Below are 22,557 nucleotides of genomic sequence, written 5' to 3'. Positions count from 1 at the left end.
ATCCCGAGAATAATGGGTCAATGATACTAGAGATTGTATAGGGATTTCTAGCCTAATACTTGGGCAGATTTCATGCTCCTATTTTAGGCAATTCATTCCTTGTTGATATACGGTTTGTATTATTTATAGAGAGTTGTAATTGTACAAAATTAATTCAATAAAAACAGAAATCATTCATTCTAATTTCATGGTATCAGAGCTAGGAGATTAAACCTAGCTATCAATGGCAATGGTAGAAACCACAGGCCAAAGCAAAGGTTCGATGACCTCTGAATCTCACGAGGGTGAGAACGAAGCTATCTCCACCATGGGCTCAACAAGACTCGACAACTCGTCCTTCCAGCTCACAGTGGAGAAGATGAATGGTAAGAATTTCCGAGAATGGGCACAATCGATCAAACTTGTGATCGATAGCAAGGGAAAGTTAGGATTTCTTACCGGCGAGACACGGAGACCTGCCCCAACCGAAGCTTCCGCCCTTCAAAAATGGAAATCAGAGAACTCCATAGTCACGGCGTGGCTGGTAAACTCCATGAGGCCATCGATCGAGAAAACTTATCTCTTCTTGCAATCAACGAAGGAAGTCTGGGTGCCGTCCTTGAGACCTACTCCGACGCCGAGAACTCCTCCCAAATCTTTGAGCTTAAGACGCGACTATGGCAGATAAAGCAAGGAGAAAGGGATGTTATGGATTACTATATGGAGATGACTGCTCTTTGGCAGGAACTTGATCTAAGTTTCAAAGAAGAGTGGGAATGCTCAAGAGATAGTGTCCGATATAAAAAACGCCTCGAAAATGAACAGGTGTTTGAGTTTCTTGCTGGTTTTAATCGGGCCCTAGATGATGTCTATGGAAGAATTTTGGGTCGTCATCCCTTACCATCAACATGCGAAGTTTTCTCAGAAGTGAGACGAGAAGAAAGTAGGCGTAAGGTGCTGCTGAAGGAGACAGTCTCTACTAACCATACTGGACCAGAAATGTTTGCCTTGGTATCTCGAGGGACTCTTCTAGGATCTAGTTCAAGACAACAGAAGGGACACCCATGGTGTGAACACTGTCAAAAACTGGCCACACTAAGGAGACGTGTTGGGAGATACACAGGAAACTAGCTGACTGGAAGCCACTGAAAGGCAACAAAAATCGGGGCTACCAAGCCACGGTTGATAATCAAGTCGGGGGACCTCCAGGGGAGAAATGTAGTAATAGTTCCATTTCAAGCAATGCATTTAACTCTGAGCAGTTGGAACAACTCTACAAGATGTTCTCTACCTTTCAGACTTCGGGTCAGTCTTCCACAAATATTTCTTCAGGTTCTTTAGCCCAAAGAGGTAATTTTTTGCAAGCCTTGAGTATTACTTCTAGATCCAAAACTCCTTGGATTATTGATTATGGTGCCTCTGACCACATGACCAATGCCCATCATCTTTTCTCATCATATTCACCCTGTGCTGGAAATTTGAAAGTTAAAATTGCAAATGGACCACTCTTGTCGGTCATAGGCAAAGGGAATATCCGAATCTCTGACTCCATCACACTAGAGACTGTTCTTCATGTTGCTAATTTATCCTACAACTTACCATCCATTAGCCAGTTAGCTAAGAATTCCAATTGTTCTGTTAAATTTCTTCCCTCTCATTGTGTTTTTTAGGACCTATCATCGGGGAAGACGATTGACAGTGCTAAGGAGTGTGAGAGACTCTACTACTTTGAGGAGGCTAATGTGAGTGAACAACATCAAATTGCTATCTGTAATTCTGCATTTGTTCCTAAGGATAGTGATATTTTGTAATGGCATTTTAGAATGGGTCATCCCAATTTCCAGTATTTGAGATAGTTATTTCCTTCCATTTGTTTGAATAAAACATCATTTGATTTTCAATGTGAGATTTGTGAAATTGCAAAACACCAATGTACTTCTTTCCCAAAGTCCAAATACAAACCAACCTCACCGTTTACTATGATTCACAGTGATGTATGGGGCCCATCTAGCACTCTCAATCGTACCAACACAAAATGGTTTGTTACTTTTATTGATGACCACACTCATATTTGTTGGGTATATTTGTTGAAAGACAAAACTAAAGTGCGTTTTGTGTTTATCAATTTTCATTCCATGATTCAAACACAATTTCACACGAAAATTCAAATTATGCGTACAGATAATGGCACAGAATATTTTAATTGTATTCTGGGAAATTATCTCCAAGAACATGGAATAATTCATCAAAGTTCCTGTGTCAACACCCCTTAACAAAATGGGGTGGCCGAACGAAAAAACAAACATATCATTGAAGTAGCTCTTACATTGCTGTTTACTACCAATATGCCAAAAATGTTTTGGGGTGATGCCATTCTCACAACTACATATCTCATTAATAGAATGCCTAGTTGAGTTCTCTCTTTTGTCTCACCTCTTCAAAAATTCAGGCATTTTTTCCAAACTCTTGTCTCAGCCCAAATCTCTCTCAAAGTGTTTGGTTGTATTGCTTTTGTCCATATACATTATCGACATAAACTAGATCCACGCGCCCTCAAGTGTGACTTTTTTGGCTATTCTGCTACCCAAAAAGGGTTCAAATGTTATTATCCTGCAACAAAAAGGGTATTTGTTAGTCTTGATGTTACTTTCTTTGAAACTACTCCTTGCTTCCAAAAGCCCTCACTTCAGGGGGAGACTTTGAGTAGTAAAGAAGCTTAAGTTTTGGACTTTAATACCTTTATTACTGAACTTGAGCATGTCCTAAACACTGAACTTGTCCCAAACACTGAGCCTGTCTTGAAAAGTGCTTCTAATCTGCCAAATATAGAAGAAAACTTGAATTCAAGGGGAGATGCAGGAAAACAATACAACAAGGAGATACTTGTCTACTCAAGGAAGCGAAAATTAAAGGACACAGAAATCTTATACCTGAGGCACCAAAAGAGTCGGAATCGGTGATAGATCCAAGCAACCATGAGCCTTCATCCAATCCTGATCAGGTAATGTCTTCAAGTAATCTTGAGTCCTCCTTTGATAAACCTGCACAGGCTGATCTCAATTTACCCATTGCTCTCAGAAAACAAACTCGGTCATGTACTCTCCATCCCATTTCCAAATTCATGTCTTACAATAGTTTGTCTACAGGGTGTTGTGCTTTTACCTCCAATCTTGACAGGATAAAAATTCCAAAGAATATTCAAGAAGCCCTTGAGATCCCTGAATGGACAGAGACAGTTATGGAGGAAATGTGGGTTCTGGAAAAAAATGAAATGTGGGACATGATGGATCTACCAAGAGGGAAGAAACCAATGGGCTACAAATGGGTGTTTACTGTGAAATACAAATCTGATGGGACAGTGGAACGGTACAAAGCCCACCCTGTTGCAAAACGGTTTACTCAAACCTATAGCATTAACTACACAAAGACCTTTGCACCCGTGGCAAAATTGAATATTGTCTGAGTTCTCCTAGCCTTGGCAACCAACCTGGATTGGCCACTCCAGCAACTTGACATCAAGAATGCTTTTCTGAATGGCGAACAAGAAGAAGAAGTCTTCATGACGATACCACCAAGCTTTTGTGAAAGGGGTGAAAAAAACTGTGTATGCAAATTCAAAAAGTCCCTATATGGACTCAAACAGTCTCCAAGAGCTTGGTTCGTTAGATTTACAAAGGTGATTAGGAGCCAAGGATATCGGCAAGAACAATCAAACCATACTACATTCTTTCGGCAGTCTAAAGATACGAAGAATACAATTCTGATTGTATATGTCGAAAAACATCATCCTAACTGAAAACAACATAGCAGAGATGGATAGGTTGAAGAAAGTCTTGGCCACTGAGTTTGAGGTAAGAGATTTGGGACAAATGCGGTATTTTTTGGGGATGGAAGTTGCTAGATCAAAGAAGGAAATTAGTGATTCTCAAAGGAAGTATGTCCTAGACCTCCTAACTAAAACTGGCATGCTAGGGTGCAAACCAAGCAATGCCCCCATTGAAGCAAGAAAAAGAAGAGAAGACATCGGAAAACCTGTTGAACGAGAAAGCTATTAGAGATTAGTTGGCAAACTAATTTACTTATCACACACTAGACCCAACATCGCATTTGCACTAAGTGTGGTGAGTCAACACATGCATTCACCAAGGGAAAGTCACCTAGAAGCAGTGTACAGGAGGATTCTTATATATCTCAAGGGATCTCCAGGAAAAGGACAATTCTTCAAAAAATGTGAAAGCAAAGAAATAGAAGTCTTCACAGATGCTAATTGGGCAGGATCAGCAGAAGATAAAAGGTTCACTTCCGGGTATTGCACCTTTGTATGGGGAAACTTGGTGACTTGGAGAAGCAAAAAACAGAACGTTGTCGCTAGAAGTAGTGCTGAAGCAAAGTTTAGAGCAGTGACGCAAGGGATATGTGAAGGAATGTGGTTACGGAAACTCTTGGAGGAGTTGCATGTCACGGTAAAATTCCCTATCAAACTCTACCGCGATAACAAAGCAGCCATTAACATCTCTCTCAATCCAACCTAGCACGACATGACCAAACATTAGAAGTGGACAGACACTTTATCAAGGAAAAGGTTGAAGAAGGAACCATTTGCATGACTTATGTCCCTACCAAAAAACAAACAGCGAACATCTTCACCAAAGGACTACCTCGACAAAGTTTTGATGATTTCACATACAAGTTGGGTATGGTCAACATTTATGATCCAACTTGAGGGGGAGTGTAGAAATCCTGAGGATTATTAGAAATCCTCAGAATAATGGGTCAATGATACTAGAGATTGTATAGGTATTTCTAGCCTAATACTTGGGCAGATTTCATGCTCCTATTTTAGGCAATTCTTTCCTTGTTGATATACGGTTTGTATTATTTATAGAGAGTTGTAATTGTACAGAATTAATTTAAGAAATACAGAAATCACTCATTCTGATTTCAGTTAACTATCAAGAAATGAAAATTTTCTGGAAAGGCATGAAAACAGGAACACAGCAGCAATCTAGAGGGAAACGACTGCTTGGTAACAGAAATTTAGAACCGCAACAAGCAACAAACAACAAACAGCCTAAGTGTGCAAGACCCATTCTAAGACAAGCTCACTTATTATATGTGATGCAAGACTTTATGTCAAGTTTGTTTGTCTGAGGTGCATAAAATTCCTTGATATGTTCAGGTGGTATAATAAAACTTTATACAAATTACAATAAGCTTAAAGTTAAGGGAAGACGAGATGCAGCATTTCTATACCCCCTCTACCCCCCTCCCCAAAAATATAAATAAATAAAAGTTAAAAAATAAAAAATAAAAAACAAAAAAACTCTTCTCTTCTTTCTTCATTTTCCTCCCACAAACCCCAGAACATGTTAACAACTGCCATGCACATGGACGAACTTCCCACATCAATATTGTACAAGCATATATAACACATATAATATCAAAACACTTGACTGGTCCTCCTAATAGAATATATCAGGCTCCTGGCAAAGAACTAAATGGGAAAAAAAAAAAAAAAAACTTCAGAGACACAGTACCCATGCAAGCACAAGTATTTATAACCCTTGGTACATGTTCATCCAATTTAAACAAGAGCAATGTAATAGAACTACTCAACTTACCTCCAAAGAAAGATGCTTGAACAGCCAAACCATACAGAGCAAAATAAGCACTTGGTGGAGCATATAACTCATCGCAAGCACAGGCAAGGTAATACTCTTTCTCTCCACAAGCAGGGGCATAGCCAACAATAAATTTACCTACAAATATCCACAAGCTTTCAAATAAAATAGTCCCTGACTTATAAGAAAATAGACTGAATGAATTTAACAAATCACAGAAGGAAACTCGTAGCTGAATAACTGAACACTGTAGCATGAGGTGATGCTTAATAACCATTGCCTTTATACTGATACCTTAATCAGCCTTTTGGCTAGAGATCAAGTGTAGTATCTGTTCCCATTAGTTTAATATCTCATATGTGGGCCACTGGGCCATATGATACTAAATTAATTTTTAGAAGGGGGGACACCTCATTAGCTCTAAAAAAGTTTAAAAAAAAAAAAAAACCAATACCCTTATAGTGACAAGGTTTTGAGTTAGGAAAGAAAGAAAGCAGTAAAAGAAATAAAAGAATATTCAAACAAACAACTGACGGGCTTGCAAAGTCATCCAAACCTGAAGGGCTTGCAAAGTCATCCCAAACCCATTGAAAATCCAAGAAGAAAAAACCACTAAACATCTTGACAAAAAAGTCCACAAAGAAGCAAAGAAAACAATAATGTCCTAAAGAAACCATAAACAGGGGGCAACTACTAGAAATAGAACCATCCCTACCTAACCAAAAGCGCTAAAACATTGCAATAAGACTGCACACACCACAAACCACTAGCATCCTTGCACCTCATAAACCCTACCAAAGAAATCAACAAGATCATCATCATGGAACCTGAACACACCCAACAATCACAAGAGAAACCAAACAACTTATTCATTAAGCACCAAGACTCAGAACAATGCAAGAAGAGATTCATCACTACCCTAGCACATCGCACACGCATATCAAGAGATAAAGCCTCGTCAGGCCTCGAAATCTGCAGCAAATTGTGGGTGTCAAATCTATTAAGAACAGCTAACCAAACAAAAGCATTGACCTTGGAAGGAGGAACAATAGCTCTCCAAATACAAATCACAAAATGGGAGGTGGTGGATGAAAGAAACAACTAGTAGTAAACTGGCTAACAAGAAAACACTCTAGAAATGTGTAGAGTACAAACCCTAGAATCCCTTATGAAATAAGACTGCAAAGAGTCCAACAAACTGAGTATCAAAGAGAACTCAATAGCCTCCCTCACATTAAGGTCTTTCCAAAGAAGAAAATCACAAGAAAAAAATTCAGCATCAAGAAATAAAAAATAATTCCCATTACTAGGTGCACTATAAAAGTGGTAAGATTAAAAATCAAAGAAAGTCAACAGAAGGATGATTCCACTAACCATAAATCTTCCCAAAATCAAACCCAATAGCCATCTCCCACTTTATGTTTGACAAGAAAAAGAACAACGAAGAATTCTGCAGACTGAATTTCCAAGGGGTTGCAATGTCACGGTCCGACTCTTTTCACACCGTTGTGAAGGGCCGTGCGGCGCTAGCTAAAGCACTCTTGCTTAACTAGCCAGCCTATCGTTTACCAACATTCATCCACGAAGTACTTTCATTAACATTCAATCAGATAGCAGCGGAAATAATAATCAATTCATGAAAGTCGTGGCAACCAAGCAGTAAATATTGAAGCAAACGTAATTCATTAACAAATCCTCCGTTGACATGTTGTACTTAGCGAGGGAGGCAAGTAGGCTAAGCACGTTGACAATTGCTAGTGAGTTTTACAATGACTGATGAACACTCACCCTCCCTTAAAGAGGTTTTTATGTAATTATCATCCTAGCACTAGGAAACATCAAAGTGATCGAGGAGTCATACTGCCTTATTTGGCTTACAAAGACTCTACCAGCAGAAATTAACCCTACACTAATATTTACATGATGGAAACCCATCCTAAGCACACGAGATAAGCGGTCACAGGCAAGCATAATGCCCTGAACAAGCTTAGCTCGTGACACATGGGTACCCTACCATCAATATTAGCATGCCACCCATTCTCAAAAATCAAGTTTACCCCGGATCACTTTATAACAGAGAATTAATTTTCAAGAGGCAAACCACTTCCCCATGAGGGCAATGTTCTTACTCACCAAATTACAAAGACCTACCCACTGTAACTTTAACCAACAACCAATCTTACAAATAGACTACTCATCTCACCTAGATCAAACCAAAGAATATCTTGCATCATGTGCTCCAACTTAGCAGAGAAGAATATTAAACAAAGGCAAGGGGGGTGGGGCGGGATTTGAAGGTGCTTGCTGATGTAAGCATAAAGAATGTTAATATGACGTAGATGCTATTGATAAGCTAGTTGACTTCGGCAATCTTTCTAATGACCTTGGTTGAAGAGGGTCATCTAGGAACAAGCTTGAGCAATTGCTTTTCAAGGATGATTTTTTTTTAACAGTGAAGAAAAAATTAAATTAAGGGCATCAAGGAGACGCGACCCAAGTATAAACAAATGAAGAGATCGTCAAAAAAATTAAGAATTACAAGCAAGTCAGCCGCAGATAAACCACCATGCCATCTGGTCACAGTAGCAGTCCATCAGTCATTAGTAATATGCATGGGCGTGGCCAATCCTTCAAAATCTCCATTATTTCTTTCCTTCAAAAGAATCCAAAAAAAAAATGGTAAGGGGACAAGGGACAAAGCTTTCTTCATCCCCTTACTGGAACAAATACCTTTCCAAGCCTACAGCTCATTTTTCACTGTTTTGGCAGTAACCCACTGCTGTTTGGTCAGAGAAATAGCCAAGTCCCAAAGGATTCTGGTCCAGGAGTGGCGTAAGAGGATTTGATCAACAGATTCAGCACTTCCTAAACACAAAAAACACCTGTTAACAAGAGGCAGTCCCCCTCTTCTGCAGGCTATCCTCAGTGAGAATTTTCTCAAAAGTTGCTTCCCACGCAAAAAAGCAACTTTTGTGGGGGCAGTACTTTTCCAAATTTGCTCCCAAGGAAAGTTGCTTGCGAATTTCTGCCTGTGGAGTGAATCATATGATAAGATCTAACCATAAAAATTATCAATCTTATCCAGGATCCATTTGGGATCCTTAGTGGAGTTCCACACTCAGACTTCGTACAAACTACCATCAAAATCAGTAAGATGGCCAATTTCCCAATCGACAGCATTTTTAATCAAGGGAACCCTTTCTTTTCCATAAATTTTTACATACACGTTTTTTTGGCATAGAAGTATGTCTTTTTGGAAAATCCTTTGGTCAGAAATTTGAAGAGGATTGCCAGAAAGGACATTGCTGTTACAGGCCAAACTGAAAATGGAAGGGAATCCGACACTAAGGACACCAGATAGAGATGTAACAGGTTCTGTTCGGTTTGTTTTGACCAATATGAAAAACTAAATGGAAAAACTCAGCTTTTTAAATGATGAACCAATAGAAAACGGAAACATGATGGTTTTCTCACCAAAAAAATTTACGACTTAACAATTTGATTCATTTTATAAACCAATTATCAAAACATCACGGTAAAAATTATTTTGATATCCTTCATAGAAGATATTTTATTACCATTATGATGCTGCCTTAGTATTAGAGAAGAATTCAATTGTGGGCCACACAGAGAATCATGCAGACCCAGGAGAAGGAAGGTACAAGATCTGTTCACAGGGCAATTGTCAATTATAAGGAGCTAGCGGCCAGAAGCTTTCTTGCATTTCCGATGACGGAATGGGATAGGGGGCATTGCAAGCAGGCATCAGTTGAACTCAAGTCTTCTTGTCCCATATTGAAAAATTGTAAGGTAGCCTCCCACTTCTATTAAAGTCCATCCTTCCCCTCCATTTCTATCATTACTCATTGTTATTATCAGAGTCAAGACTATCAATGAAAAAGGATTAGAAAATTAAAAATATATAATAGTTCAATATAAAAGTAGAGTTACAAATAAATTATGACTAAAGAAATATATTAACATAAATATACAACCAGATTTTGACATGTATATATTACATCAATATTCATATATATCTATATATTATTGATAAATTCGGTTTTTGGTTTTCTAGTTCGGCCTTGGGTTAGAAACTAAAACTGAAGTATTTTATTTTTAAGAACCTGAATTGAAATTGAAATCCGAAAAGCTGCATCAAAACTTATTTCAATACGGTTTCTGGCCTGTTATTGATTTTTTGGTAATTTTTGTACACCCTTAACAGCATATATCATGCCAAAATGAATATTTCCCCATTGCCTACTTGAAAAATGATGAGGAAGAAAAGATGATACTTGATACAAATGTCCCCAAAGGAAACCCTTCTTGAATTCCCTCTAACTAGCAACTGACCAAGGGATAGGGAAAAACAAAGATGTCATAAACCAAGAGATTTGTTAAGGTGCTCTTAATGAGTGTAGTATCCCACCTTCAGATGATAATTCCTCTTTCAACATGCCAGATTCCTTTCAAATTTTCAATGATGGGATCCCACTCTCCATTATCTTTGAAGTTAGCTCCAAGTGAGAGACCAAGGTAGGAAATCGGAGAAACTCCTAGGGGCCATTTGGTATCATCGTCAAAAATTAGAGAAACAAAAATGAGAAACGAAAACCAAAAACCAAAAACAGAAACTAAAAACTAGAAAGCAGCATCCCATTGCTGCCCTTCTCAAAACCACCTCAACCCTTCTTCTTTCACAAAACGAATCATATAGCCAAAAATAGAACCCTCTTAAACCTTACCCTACAAAATCCCATCACCAAAAGCTCCCCACGCCCCACCACATTACAGCAGACTGCCGGAATCCCAACCCCAAGCGCCAGCATGTGAGAGAGATTCTGGCCACCTTTCTTTGAGTTTTTCCTCCATGTTCTGATTCCTTCCGTAGACCATATTATCAAGTTCTTAGGCATGTTTTTTACTCAAATATCCAATCTGTTCGACCATGCACACTCGTGATAATCCGTTAGTTGTTGTTTGGTGTTCATAAGTCTTTTTTTGTGAATTTCTTGGAGTAGTGGCAGTGTTCATAAGTTGATTTGTGATGCTGTGGCAGAACTATATTAGTTTGTAGGTGGTTCACCTCATCCATGGTTGTTTCAGTGCTTCACATTGTTTGTGGTTGTCCTCATTAGTTTTGATTGTTCTTCTCATTTGACATTGGTGTGCTGTTGATTTGTGAGTGTTGGGATGGAGTCTTAAAATCCCAAAAAGTTGGATGAAAAGAATGGTCTAAGATTGTTCAGGTTTATTTAGCAGGATTAGGAAAATTTGACCACTTGCTCCAGTATAATCCTTATGATGAGAAGAGAATAGTGTGGATTCAAAATGATGCCTTGATTGTTACCCTCTTGTGGAATTCAATCGAGCCCCAGATCGAACGCATGTGCATGCATCTAGATACATGCAAGGAGATTTGGGATAATGCCAAGCTTCTATACTCTAGTAACATTACACGTATGCATGATTTATCCCACGAGTACATTCAATTACAACAAGAAGACGAGCATTGCAGATTATTTTGTAGATATGAAACATATCCATGACGAGCTTAACGTTATGCAACCTATAATTGCCAACATTCGTGAGATGCAAAAGCATAGGGAGTAGATGATAGTTTTCAGGTTCTAACGGGTTTGAAACCCGAATACGAGGCAGCCTGGTCCCAAATACTTAGAAGTGTAAAGTTTTCATCATTTGCTGATGTTTATTCTCGTGTCCTTTGTGCTTCCTTTAGCACGCATTCTTCTACTCTAGGTGATTCTAGTTCTCTTAACAAACTGCAAAAGTTATCGAGGTGGTTCAAGTGGTCATGGTGATAGAGATGGATGAGGTAAAGGCACTCCTCGCAAGTGCACTCATTATGGACGAGGTAGCCATACTATCGAGCAATGTTCAGATCTCCATGGTAAACCTTCACGTGTTACCAATGCAGTCACCTCCTACTCCACACCTTTGAGGGCAAGTAGGGGCAATGTACTGTATCTATGTCAGGGGAAGAGTATTCCAAGTTCCAACAATATCAAGCATCACAACAAGCTTCTCTTTCTATTGCATCTCTTGCCTACATAAGCAATCCCACGGCATGCCTACCATTAAGTACTTATTGTCCTAGTCCTTGGGTTATAGAATCCACTGCCACCAATCATATCACAAGTATACCTAATTTCTTCTCTACTCTTCAGTATCCTACAAATTTACCTTGTGTTAGTCTTGCTGATGGATCCACCAGTACCATTAAGGAAATTGGGACTGTAAATCCCACTTCTTTTATTTCTTTTCCTTCGGTTTTGTATATTCCCAAGTTTCCGTTCAATCTTATGTCCGTTAGCAAGATTACTAAATCCATGAAATTTTCAGTAACAATCTTCCCTGATTTTGTGGTTATTCTGGATTTTGAAGACGAGGAAGATGATTAGCTAAAGGCGTGAAGCTGGTGAACTTTACCACTTTCAACCGCTATCTCCTTCTGCCATGGACTTAAATTTCCACGAAATTGTCGAAATTCCGATTTCCATCACCCTCGAAATCGAAATGGCAGTCGATTTCCGTTTTTCATAATTTCTGTCGAAATCTCAACAAATCATCCGAAATATATCGAAATCCTGAAATTTTAGCAAAACTTGTCAAAATTTTAACTATGCAATGAAATTTCCTAGGATTTCAAATAAGAGATTTAGGAGTGAAGTGAAATTTCTCTCTTAATTTATTTTTTCGAAACGAAAGGTTATTACAAGTGCTTTTGAAATTATATGAAAAAATAAACTTACTGTAATATTTTATTTAACCATTCATGTCTAAATTATCATTATTTGTATAATAAATAATATTTAAATGATTTACGAATTTCATTTGTATTAACTAAATATGTTTAATGTACATTATCTTGCAAATATGTTTGATACACATACTACTATTTTACAACTTTTCCATCTCATACAAAACATAGATGTATTTAATTTCTAATATATAGTCCTAAAACTTATATTATTATGTTTGTTAACCATTTCTAAAGTTTCACAAAGAATTCCATGCTTTACTACTAATTTCTGTTATTTTTTCAAATCGAAATCGAAATTTTCGTTGAAATTTCCGTTCTTTTGGAGCTTCGAAATTTGAGTCGAAATTGAAATTTAAGACCTTGCCTTCTACTACCCACACTACTACTGCCACACCTCTCCAAATTCATTGCCACCTTGATCATCCTTCATTGGAAAAGTTGAAACATCTAGTTCCTGATTTGAGTTCTATGTCTAATCTTGATTGTGAGTCTTGTCAATTGGGAAAGCACCATCGTGTATGTTTTGCATCCCAAGTCAATAAACAAGCTGCAAGCCCTTTCATGTTAGTCCATTCTGATGTTTGGGATCCTAGCAGAATTGTGTCCGAGTTGGATTTCCGATACTTTGTAACCTTTGTGGATAACTAGTCAAGAATGACTTGGCTATAATTAATAAAACAACGTAGTTATTTCACATATTTTGTGCCTTTTGTTCTAAAATAAAGTCTCAATTTTATTTGTCAATTCAAATACTTTAGAGTGATAATGCTAAAGAGTATTTCAATACACAATTCACTACTTACATGGCTCAGTTTGGTATTGTTCAACAATCATCATGTGTCCGCACTCAACAAAATGGGGTTGCAAAAAGGAAAAACAGACATATCCTTGAAATTATTTGCACCTTACTTTATCAAATGCATGTACCTAAAGTGTGTTGGAGAGATGTTGTACTTACAGCTTTCTATTTTATCAACCAGTATGCCATCCTTTGTTCTTAGTAATAAAATTCCCTACTCCATTCTCTTTCCTAATTCACCTTTATTCTCTCTACCTCCTTGTATATTCGGGAGTATCCTTTGTTCATAAACTAACTCCCAAGGTGGATAAGTTGGATCCTCGCACTATAAAATGTGTCTTTCTATGTTGTTCATATACTCAAAAGGGATATCATTATTATAGTCCTACATTGCATCGCTTATTTTTTTTTGCAAATGTTACCTTCTTTGAGTCAACACCTTACTACACTCAGTCTTTGAGTGCTTCTGACCTCAATGAGTCTCTGCCTCTGCCTCCATATTCTAGTTTGTTGTCCTTGCCCAATCAACCACCTATTTGCCTATGAAGTTTGAGTCCTTCTCACTATCTTAATCGTCTTAATTTGCAAGTGTATTCACAATGGCAGCTCCAAGGAAGAGAGTCCCCTCTAGCTTCTACTACCACACCCTTGTTTTCCTCATCTAATGATCATATTTCCCATGATGTTGATCCTCTCATTGATGTTCAGAAGATAAAAGTAAATGTACACAACATCCCATTTCCAACTATGTTTTCTATGACTTCTTATCAACCTCCTACTATTTTTTTTTTTAATACTCTATCATGTGGTACCCTTCCAAAATCTATTTCAGAAGCCTTCGCCCACTTTAGGTGGAGGAATGCCATGGTTGAAGAGCTTAATGCTTTACAGGATAATGGTACTTAGTACTTGGTATTTCTTTCTCTTGACAAGTCTGGTTGGTTGTCGTTGGGTATACACAATGAAAGTCAACCCTGATGGATCTATGGCTTGTCTGAAAAAACGTCTCGTTGCTAAAGGGTATACTTAAGTGTATGGTTTGTATTATTTCGACACTTTTTCTCTGGCTGCCAAACTTACCGCATACATTTGTTCGTCTCCTTGGCTACCACTTATCACTAGCCTCTACATCAGTTAGATGTGAAGAATGCTTTTTTACATGGCGATCTTAAGGTGAAAGCCTATATGGAGCAAAAATCTGGGCTTTTTGCTTAGGGGGAGTCAGGCTTAGTGTTTCGCCTTAAGAAGGCACTATATGGTTTAAAATAGTTTCCTAGAGCATGGTTTGGTCAATTCAATGTTGTAGCACTTGAGTTTGCTCTTTGACAAGGTCCATTGGATTACTTTGTGTTTTTTCGTTCATCAGGCAGAATCCTTCTTGTTATGTATATTGATGATATTGTTCTTACAAGTGATGATGATAAAGGTATTCAGAGTCTTAAACATTTTCTACAAACTAAGTTTCAAAGCAAAGATTTGGGACTGTTCAAATACTTCTTGGGTATAGAAAGTATCTAGATCTTGTATGGGAACTATTTTGTCACATAGGAAGTATGTTCTTGATTTGTTGGACGAAACTGAACTCTTGGGATCCAAACTAGTTGATACACCTATGGATCCCAACAGCAAGTTATTGTCGGATATGGGTAAAATTTGTTGCCTAGTCCTAGACTATACCTGAGACTTGTTGGAAAGTTGAATTATCTCAAAATCACTTGGCTGGACATATATTTTGAAACAAGTGTTGTGAGTCAATTTCTAGATTCTCCGAAGACAAGTCACTAGGACGCATTAATTTTCATCTTGAGATATCTCAAAGGTGCACTTGGGAGAGGTCTTCTATATTGAGATCAGGGTCACACTTACATTCAAGATATACAAATGCAAATTTGGTTTGGTCACCTTTCGATTGAAGATCCACAACTAGGCACTGCATCTTGGTTGGTGGTAATTTGGTTTCTTGGAGTAAGAAACAAACTATGGTGACCACATCAAGATCTAAATCAGAATATAAAGCTATGGCTCACACTACTTGTAAACTTGTTTGGTTGAAGAACATGTTGGAAGAATTGGGTTTTCCACATTCTCATTCTAGGGAGTTGACATGTGATAATCAAGATGCTCTTCATATTTCCTCCAACCTAGTCTTTCATGAGCGAATGAAAACACAATGAAGTTGATTGCCATTTTGCTCAAGAGAAACTTGTGCAGAAGCTCATTACTACCACTTATGTGAAGTCCAATATGCTACTTGCTGATTTGTTTACGAAAACATTGAGGGGTGCTCATATTTAATTCATTTTTAACAAGCTTGGAGCATATGATATTTATGATCCAACTTGAGGGGGAGTGTTAAAGGTTATTTTAGTCTTTTAGTATTATTATTGTGTTAGTATGTTAATTAGTGATAATCAGTAAGGGTATTATGGTCATTAGAATGTATTTGATTTGAATTATAAATAAAGGGAGAGACCTATCTTCAGGTTAGGTCATCATTTAATCAAAATCTCAATAGGGAGAAACTTGTACAAAAGTTCATTACGATGAATAATGTGAAATTTTAATTCCAACTGCACAATGACTAATGCAAAGCTTGCAGTTATTTAGTTTTACCGCGGTATGTTATTGCTATGCTAAGAAGCGTGAGTGCGTGAGTTAGCAAGGGTAGCATGGTCATGGTAATGTACTTGGAAAATATTATATATAGAGGGAAAGACCTATCATAGCGATTAGGTATTCAAATTTGCCCAATTTTTCAATAGAGATTCTAAGGAGACGCAACTAGATTGCCAATAAAGTCCTCCACATGAAAAAGAAGTTCCTACACAGGAGGGAGCTCTGGCAGTGGTATCAAAGCTAACCGGAACTTTAAAAGGAATTGGTACCATTAGGGCCTTCAAAAGATTAATAAATTAAAAGCAACGGGCTGATGTGGGGTCAAGTGAAGTGGCATGGTGGAGAGGGAGTAGTCATGTTAAATAGATAGATATGGGTTAAGGTAGGTCGGCTCAACATGGATGAATCATCCATGACCCATTTACCCATTTACCCATTTATATGAAAAACTTGACCTACCCATTTACACATGGGTCAACCCATTTACCTTTTTAATATTAAAGCATGTGAAGCTAATGTTGGATACTAGGTATAATTATAGCTTTAGAAATTTCCATTGCCATATCTTCTTGCCATTCTTAAGTGTTATTTTGTTGCTCAATTGAAAAATGTCCTAATTGTAGTACTGATTAGGTAATTACATAGTCTAATTTCAAACAATAGGCAGTCAAAGTTATAACTACATGCATATCTAAACCAAACCAATTGCATAATGATGGGCAAGCATATTTATTGATTAGGATAACTAAACTAAACCAATTATGTACATTCATAATTATGTAATTACATATATACTCAAAACTAAATTGTCTCTGACTAAAAATTATGCACATATTTTTTTTCTGAATCATGGTATTAATTATATAATTGCAAAACTATGTAGTTTAATTTCAAATGATAGGTGTAGCCAATACTTTAATTACGTACCAAGATAATTACAGACATATCTAAACCGAGCCAATTATGTAATTACGAACATGCATGCATATTAATTGCTTTGAATGCCAAACCAAACTCATCATGTACATAATCAAATCAATTTGCCCATAATTACAAAATAATACATAGATTCCCAAGTTATAGTATTCATTATGTATTCAAATGATAGTTAATACTATGATTACATACCTATATAATTATGAATGTATCTAAAACGAACCATTACATAAATGCATACTAATCGGTTTGGCTAACCGAACAAAACAAATTATGAGCATAAATAAATATGTACGTATATATTCAAACGAACTATCCATATTTACATAATTACATACATAGATATGTGAATTATACTATTAACTACGTAATTAATTCAATTATGTAGTTTAGTTTCAAATGAGATTGTGTCCCTAGTACACACTCGCCCATCTAATCTCTGACATCCTCGTCAGAGTGCCCCCTGAGCAGGGTCCCACATGATAGTATCCCCAGGTGGCTTGACTCTAATTCCAAATATAATGGTTTTGGGCCCAACTCCGTTGCGGTCAAGGTCTTAAATTTCGATTTCGACTCAAAGCTCCAAAAGAACGGAAATTTCGATGAAAATTTCGATTTCATTGTCAATTTCGATTTCGATTTGAATAAAATAACGGAAACTAGTAGTAAAGCATGGAATTCTTTGTGAAACTTTAGAAATGGTTTACAAATACAATTATATAAGTTTTAAGACTAATATATTACAAATTAAATACATCTCTATTTCGTATAGGGTGGAAAAGTTGTAAAATAGTATGTGTATTAAACATGTTTGTAAGATAATGTACATTAAACAGATTCAGTTAATGCAAATGAAATTCATAATTCATTTAAATATTATTTATTATACAAATATTGATAATTTAGACATGAATGGTTAAATAAAATATTACTATAAGTTTATTTTTTCATATAATTTCAAAAGCACTTGTGGTAACCTTTTGTTTCAATAAAATAAATTAAAAGAGAAATTTCACTTCACTCTTGAATCTCTCGTTTGAATTTCGACGAAATTTCATTGTGTAGTTAAAATTTCGACAAATTTCGCTAAAATTTCGAGGTTTTGATAAATTTCGGATGATTCATTGAGATTTCGACGGAAATTATGCAAGACGGAAATCGACTGCCATTTCGATTTCGAGGGTGACGGAAATCAGAAATTTCAACGGAAATTTCGACAATTTCGTGGAAATTTAAGACCATGGTTGCGGTATTGTCCACTTTGGCTCACTAGCCTCACAAGTTTGTCCTATAAAAGACACCTCACATAGTTGGAGCTCAAACCATCGTTATAAGCCCAAGATGACTGATCATAGAGGGAATGAAGTTCAATTGGATGGAGCTAAAAGTAAATTTAATAAAAATATTATGAAGGGACGAGTTTTAAGAGGGATTTTCATAATTAGGATGTTTTTTATTTGTTTTTGTTTTTTGTTTCTAGGCTATTTTAGGTTTATTTTTTATTCTTTGTCTTCTGGGTTTTAAGGATCTCCAGTCCTCTCCTAGCACTATTTCTTTTGCTATAAAAAAAATGGCAAGCAACATGCATCCAAAATAACATAAACCGAATGAATGTAATTAGTACATGCATGTTAATTGGTTCAAATAACCGAACTAAACCAATTACATCCACATATAATAACATAATTACATACATGTTCAATATGAGTCATCCATAATTACATAATTATGTACAAATATTTCCAATTTATAGTTTTAACAACGTATATAATTACATATTAAATAATCCAGTTTCAAGGAGAGGTTACAATACAATAATTACGTACATATTCAAACTGAATTGTCAACAATTACATAATTACACATAGACATATGAATTATGGTATAATTACGTAATTAAGTAATTTAGTTTCATGTGAGAGGCACAATCAATATTATTATTACATACATAATTACCTAATATTTGAAAGAACCAATTATGCAATTACATATATACAAATTAATTGGTTTGAATAATCCAACCAAATCAATTACATACTTAAATAATTATGAAATTACGTACATTATTACATGATTACATAATTACACATAGATATCTGAATTATGGTATAATTATGTAATTAAGTAATTTAGTTTTCAAGTGAGAGGCACAATTAATATTATTATTACGTACATAATTACTGAATATTTGAAAGAACCAATTATGCAATTACATATATACAAATTAATTGATTTGAATAATTGAACCAAATCAATTACATACTCAAATAATTATGAAGTTATGTACATACTCAAACTAAATTGTCCAAAATTACGCAATTATGTACATAGATATCCAAGTATAATTTTAAATGAGGTCCATTAAATCAATTACAATTACAATTAACTAGGTTGGAAATTTAAATGGTTCATGAGTTAAGTAGGTACACCCATTTTCACCCTTCTAATTTTGGCTTAAGTGCTCCTAGCCTAGAAGGAATTGAAAATTGAACACTAGTGATCAAAGCCACCCATTTTCAACCTTACGACATGCAAAGGTGCACATTACCTCACTCATCCATTCCTTGCAAGTGAGCCTTCTATGAACTAGAGAGTGTTAAGCCTCAAGAATTGCCACAGTGGGAGCATGAGCACTCCGCCCAAGTAGGAGCTAGGGTCAAGGTCAAAGTTGAGCCAACTTTGGGAAAGGGAGAAATTTAATTAGCGTGAGAAGGGAAATCTCCTTCAATAGAAAGGCCTTGGTTTTTTGACTCATGAATCACTTGCCTCCCAAGTTCCACAGTACCAAAGAAGATCATGCACTATAGGGGTGGGAATGGTGCAATTAACCGAACCATGCCCCTTGAACCGTTAACTGAACCAAAATCGAACCATTTAAAAAAGTTAACAATTTTGTTAGTCGATTTTTAGACCAATATCCAACGGTTAACCAAACTGAACCGTTAAGAATATTTTAAATTTTCAAAATCACTAAAAAAAAAATTTCCTTTCACTTCAACACGTAAAATTAAAATATTCATCATTAAAATTTAAGTACCAATCTTAGTTCAATACAATTTTTTTTAATTTAAATTATTAAAATGTTATATAATACTATATATATTATGTATATTTATATATTTATAATATATCGATTTTTTTGGTTTGATTAATTGTGGTTATTGAATGAGCTGAACCAGAAAAATGGTTAACCTATTTTTCAGTTTGGTTTGGTTTAGTTTTGCAGTTTTGTTTGGTTTTTTTATTTTTCTTACCCACCCCTAATGCACCATCCCATTGCATTTAAAGTTGAAACACATTTGCTGCTCTAGAGCAACAAGGTTTTATCCTTGTTCCTCGTGCAACGAACCCATGGAGAGGAACCACCCAATCTAATCCACCACAATGGAATATTAAGATCTTCCTAGAGGGTCCAGTACTCCACAATTCAAGGAGATAGACATGCTCACTATCAAGATCAAGGTTGAAAGTCTTCCCCTCCATGCTGAATGGTCTTCTCGAGTTGCCATGCATGAGAGTCTCCCACTCATGGTCTTAAATTTCCATGAAACTATCGAAATTTCCGTCGAAATTTCCGATTTCCGTCACCTTCGAAATTGAAATGGCAGTCGATTTCCGTCTTGCATAATTTCCATCGAAATCTCAACGAATCATCCGAAATTTATCGAAACCTCGAAATTTTAGCGAAATTGATCGAAATATATCGAAACCTCGAGAGAGAAGTGAAATTTCTCTTTTAATTTATTTTATTTATTTTATTGAAACAAAAGGTTATCACAAGTGCTTTTGAAATTATATGAAAAAATAAACTTATAGTAATATTTTATTTAACCATTCATGTCTAAATTATCAATATTTGTATAATAAATAATATTTAAATGATTTATGAATTTCATTTGCATTAACTCAATATGTTTAATGTACATTATCTTACAAACATGTTTGATACACATATTATTTTACAACTTTTCCACCTCATACAAAACATAGATGTATTTGATTTGTAATATATTAGTCTTAAAACTTATATTTTTATGTTTGTTAACCATTTCTAAAGTTTCACAAAGAATTCCATGCTTTATTACTAGTTTCCGTTATTTTTTCAAATCGAAATCGAAATCAACATCGAAATCGAAATTTCCCTCGAAATTTCCATACTTTTGGAGCTTCGAAATTTGAGTCGAAATCGAAATTTAAGACCTTGCTCCCACTGCAGCTGTCATAGGTTTGTTATAGAATAATGCAACTAAAAGGTTGCAAACCAGTGTCGGGTCAATTCTCAAAGACTCTAATTTGAATGTTGAGGACATTAACAGTTTGTATAGAAACTTTTATTCAGAAAGTTTTTGTTTCGTCCTATGATAAAGGGCCAGGATCCATGTCCTAATTGCGTGATAAGACATTGTTAGAGAGACCTTTTGAGGAGGATGCTAGGAAAGTTGTGTTTGAGGAGCTCCTTGCCATCAAGATAAGGAGATATAGGCACAAAACCAAAAATTTTGGCCAAAAAAAACAAATTGTGATGTTGTATTTTTGTAGTAGTGAGAATCATAAGCATCCTTTTTTCTTTTTTTCTTTTTCTCTTTTTTTCTCTCTCTGTCCCTCTTTTTTCCTTATAGCCAATTGCTAGGCATATGTAGAACATGCTGTTGAGCCTTTTGAATAACTAAGGCTGCTTTCTTGTTCTCCCCGTTTTCTTTTTTTCTTTTTTTTCTTTTTTCTTCTCTTTGTTGCACTCATTCCTTCTTCTATTATAGTTCTTTGTTTATCAAAAAGAACAAAGGATTTTTCCACATACTTTGGAAGCATTTTTACTTATCTCTTTAGGGGTTTTGAGAGGATGTAGCAAAAACCTAAAGACTCCAGTGAAGTTGATTTTTTTTTTTTTTTTTTTTTTTTGTGCTTAAGTGCGTACCATTTGAGTGAAATGTTCAAAATTTTACGCATTAATCTTCAAAATTATAATGAAAGAGAGCCGTTTTTCCTTGCCTCCTAGGGCATGCTTCCTGATTGTCCAAGGCAGTGTGCTTCAATTTTCTGCTAAGACTGAAAATTCAGTTTGAGTTAAGTCTTCCTTTTCTCATTATTTTGTATATCCCTTTTTCCTGTTTTACTAGGGGCCCACCATCCTCATTGTACATCTTTATCACTCTTCCATTTAACTAATTTCTTCATTTATCAATATATAGACAAATATGTATACATACACACAAAAGACCAAAATTAAAATAGTGGACTAAAACAAAACAAAGTTCGAAGAGAAATGTAAGAATTAAGAAGTAATATAAGAATGCAATACAATATAACATCTGCAATACAAGCATGCCAAGAAGGAGGTTTTGCATCCCAGCACAAAATTACACAAGTGCGCAAGAAGTGGGTGTATCTGGGCAGCAACTTCCTATCCCTTTAACACAAGCATGCTAAATCCAAGTAGACTGCAGGCAAACAATATGACTAAGGGCCTGTACTATCACGTGCTCATGCCTATGCTACACGTGCTTCATTGGTGCCACTTGTAGACTTGCGACCTCAGTCCCTTGGACTAGTGACTTAAGTTGCTCCGACCACAAGCCTTTATGAAAAGATTGAGATATGTGAAAGAGAAGTTAATAAAAACTGGAGCATGGAAACTTTTGGTGATGTTCAATCTAGAAAAAATGGTATTCTTGAGGAACTAGCTGTGATTTATAGATTGGCTAAGAAGGAACCTCTTTCTGAGGACATTGTTGGTAGATGAGTCCAAATGTCCAATGAGTTTGAACAAGTTGTTTCTAGGAGATGAGGTGAGTAGGAGACAAAAATCTAGAATGAATTGGGTC

General features: G+C 36.1%; 1 protein-coding gene and 1 pseudogene across 1 annotated transcript in view; one reads left to right on the top strand and one right to left on the bottom strand.

Moving 5' to 3' along the window:
- The window catches only part of LOC131146378 (serine protease SPPA, chloroplastic), a 137,677-nt gene that overhangs the window by 85,486 nt on the left and 29,634 nt on the right, over positions 1–22,557 (bottom strand). The window contains exon 3 of the mRNA XM_058095964.1: positions 5,601–5,738. Within this exon, the coding sequence (XP_057951947.1) occupies positions 5,601–5,738 (138 nt within the window). The remainder of the gene's footprint in view (positions 1–5,600; positions 5,739–22,557) is intronic.
- Positions 5,891–6,015, top strand: LOC131147068 (U2 spliceosomal RNA; annotated as a pseudogene).

The sequence above is a fragment of the Malania oleifera genome, chromosome 13 (assembly GCF_029873635.1).
Source record: "Malania oleifera isolate guangnan ecotype guangnan chromosome 13, ASM2987363v1, whole genome shotgun sequence".
In the NCBI taxonomy this organism is placed as follows: Eukaryota; Viridiplantae; Streptophyta; class Magnoliopsida; order Santalales; family Ximeniaceae; genus Malania; species Malania oleifera.
This window is presented reverse-complemented; position numbering and strand designations above follow the sequence as displayed.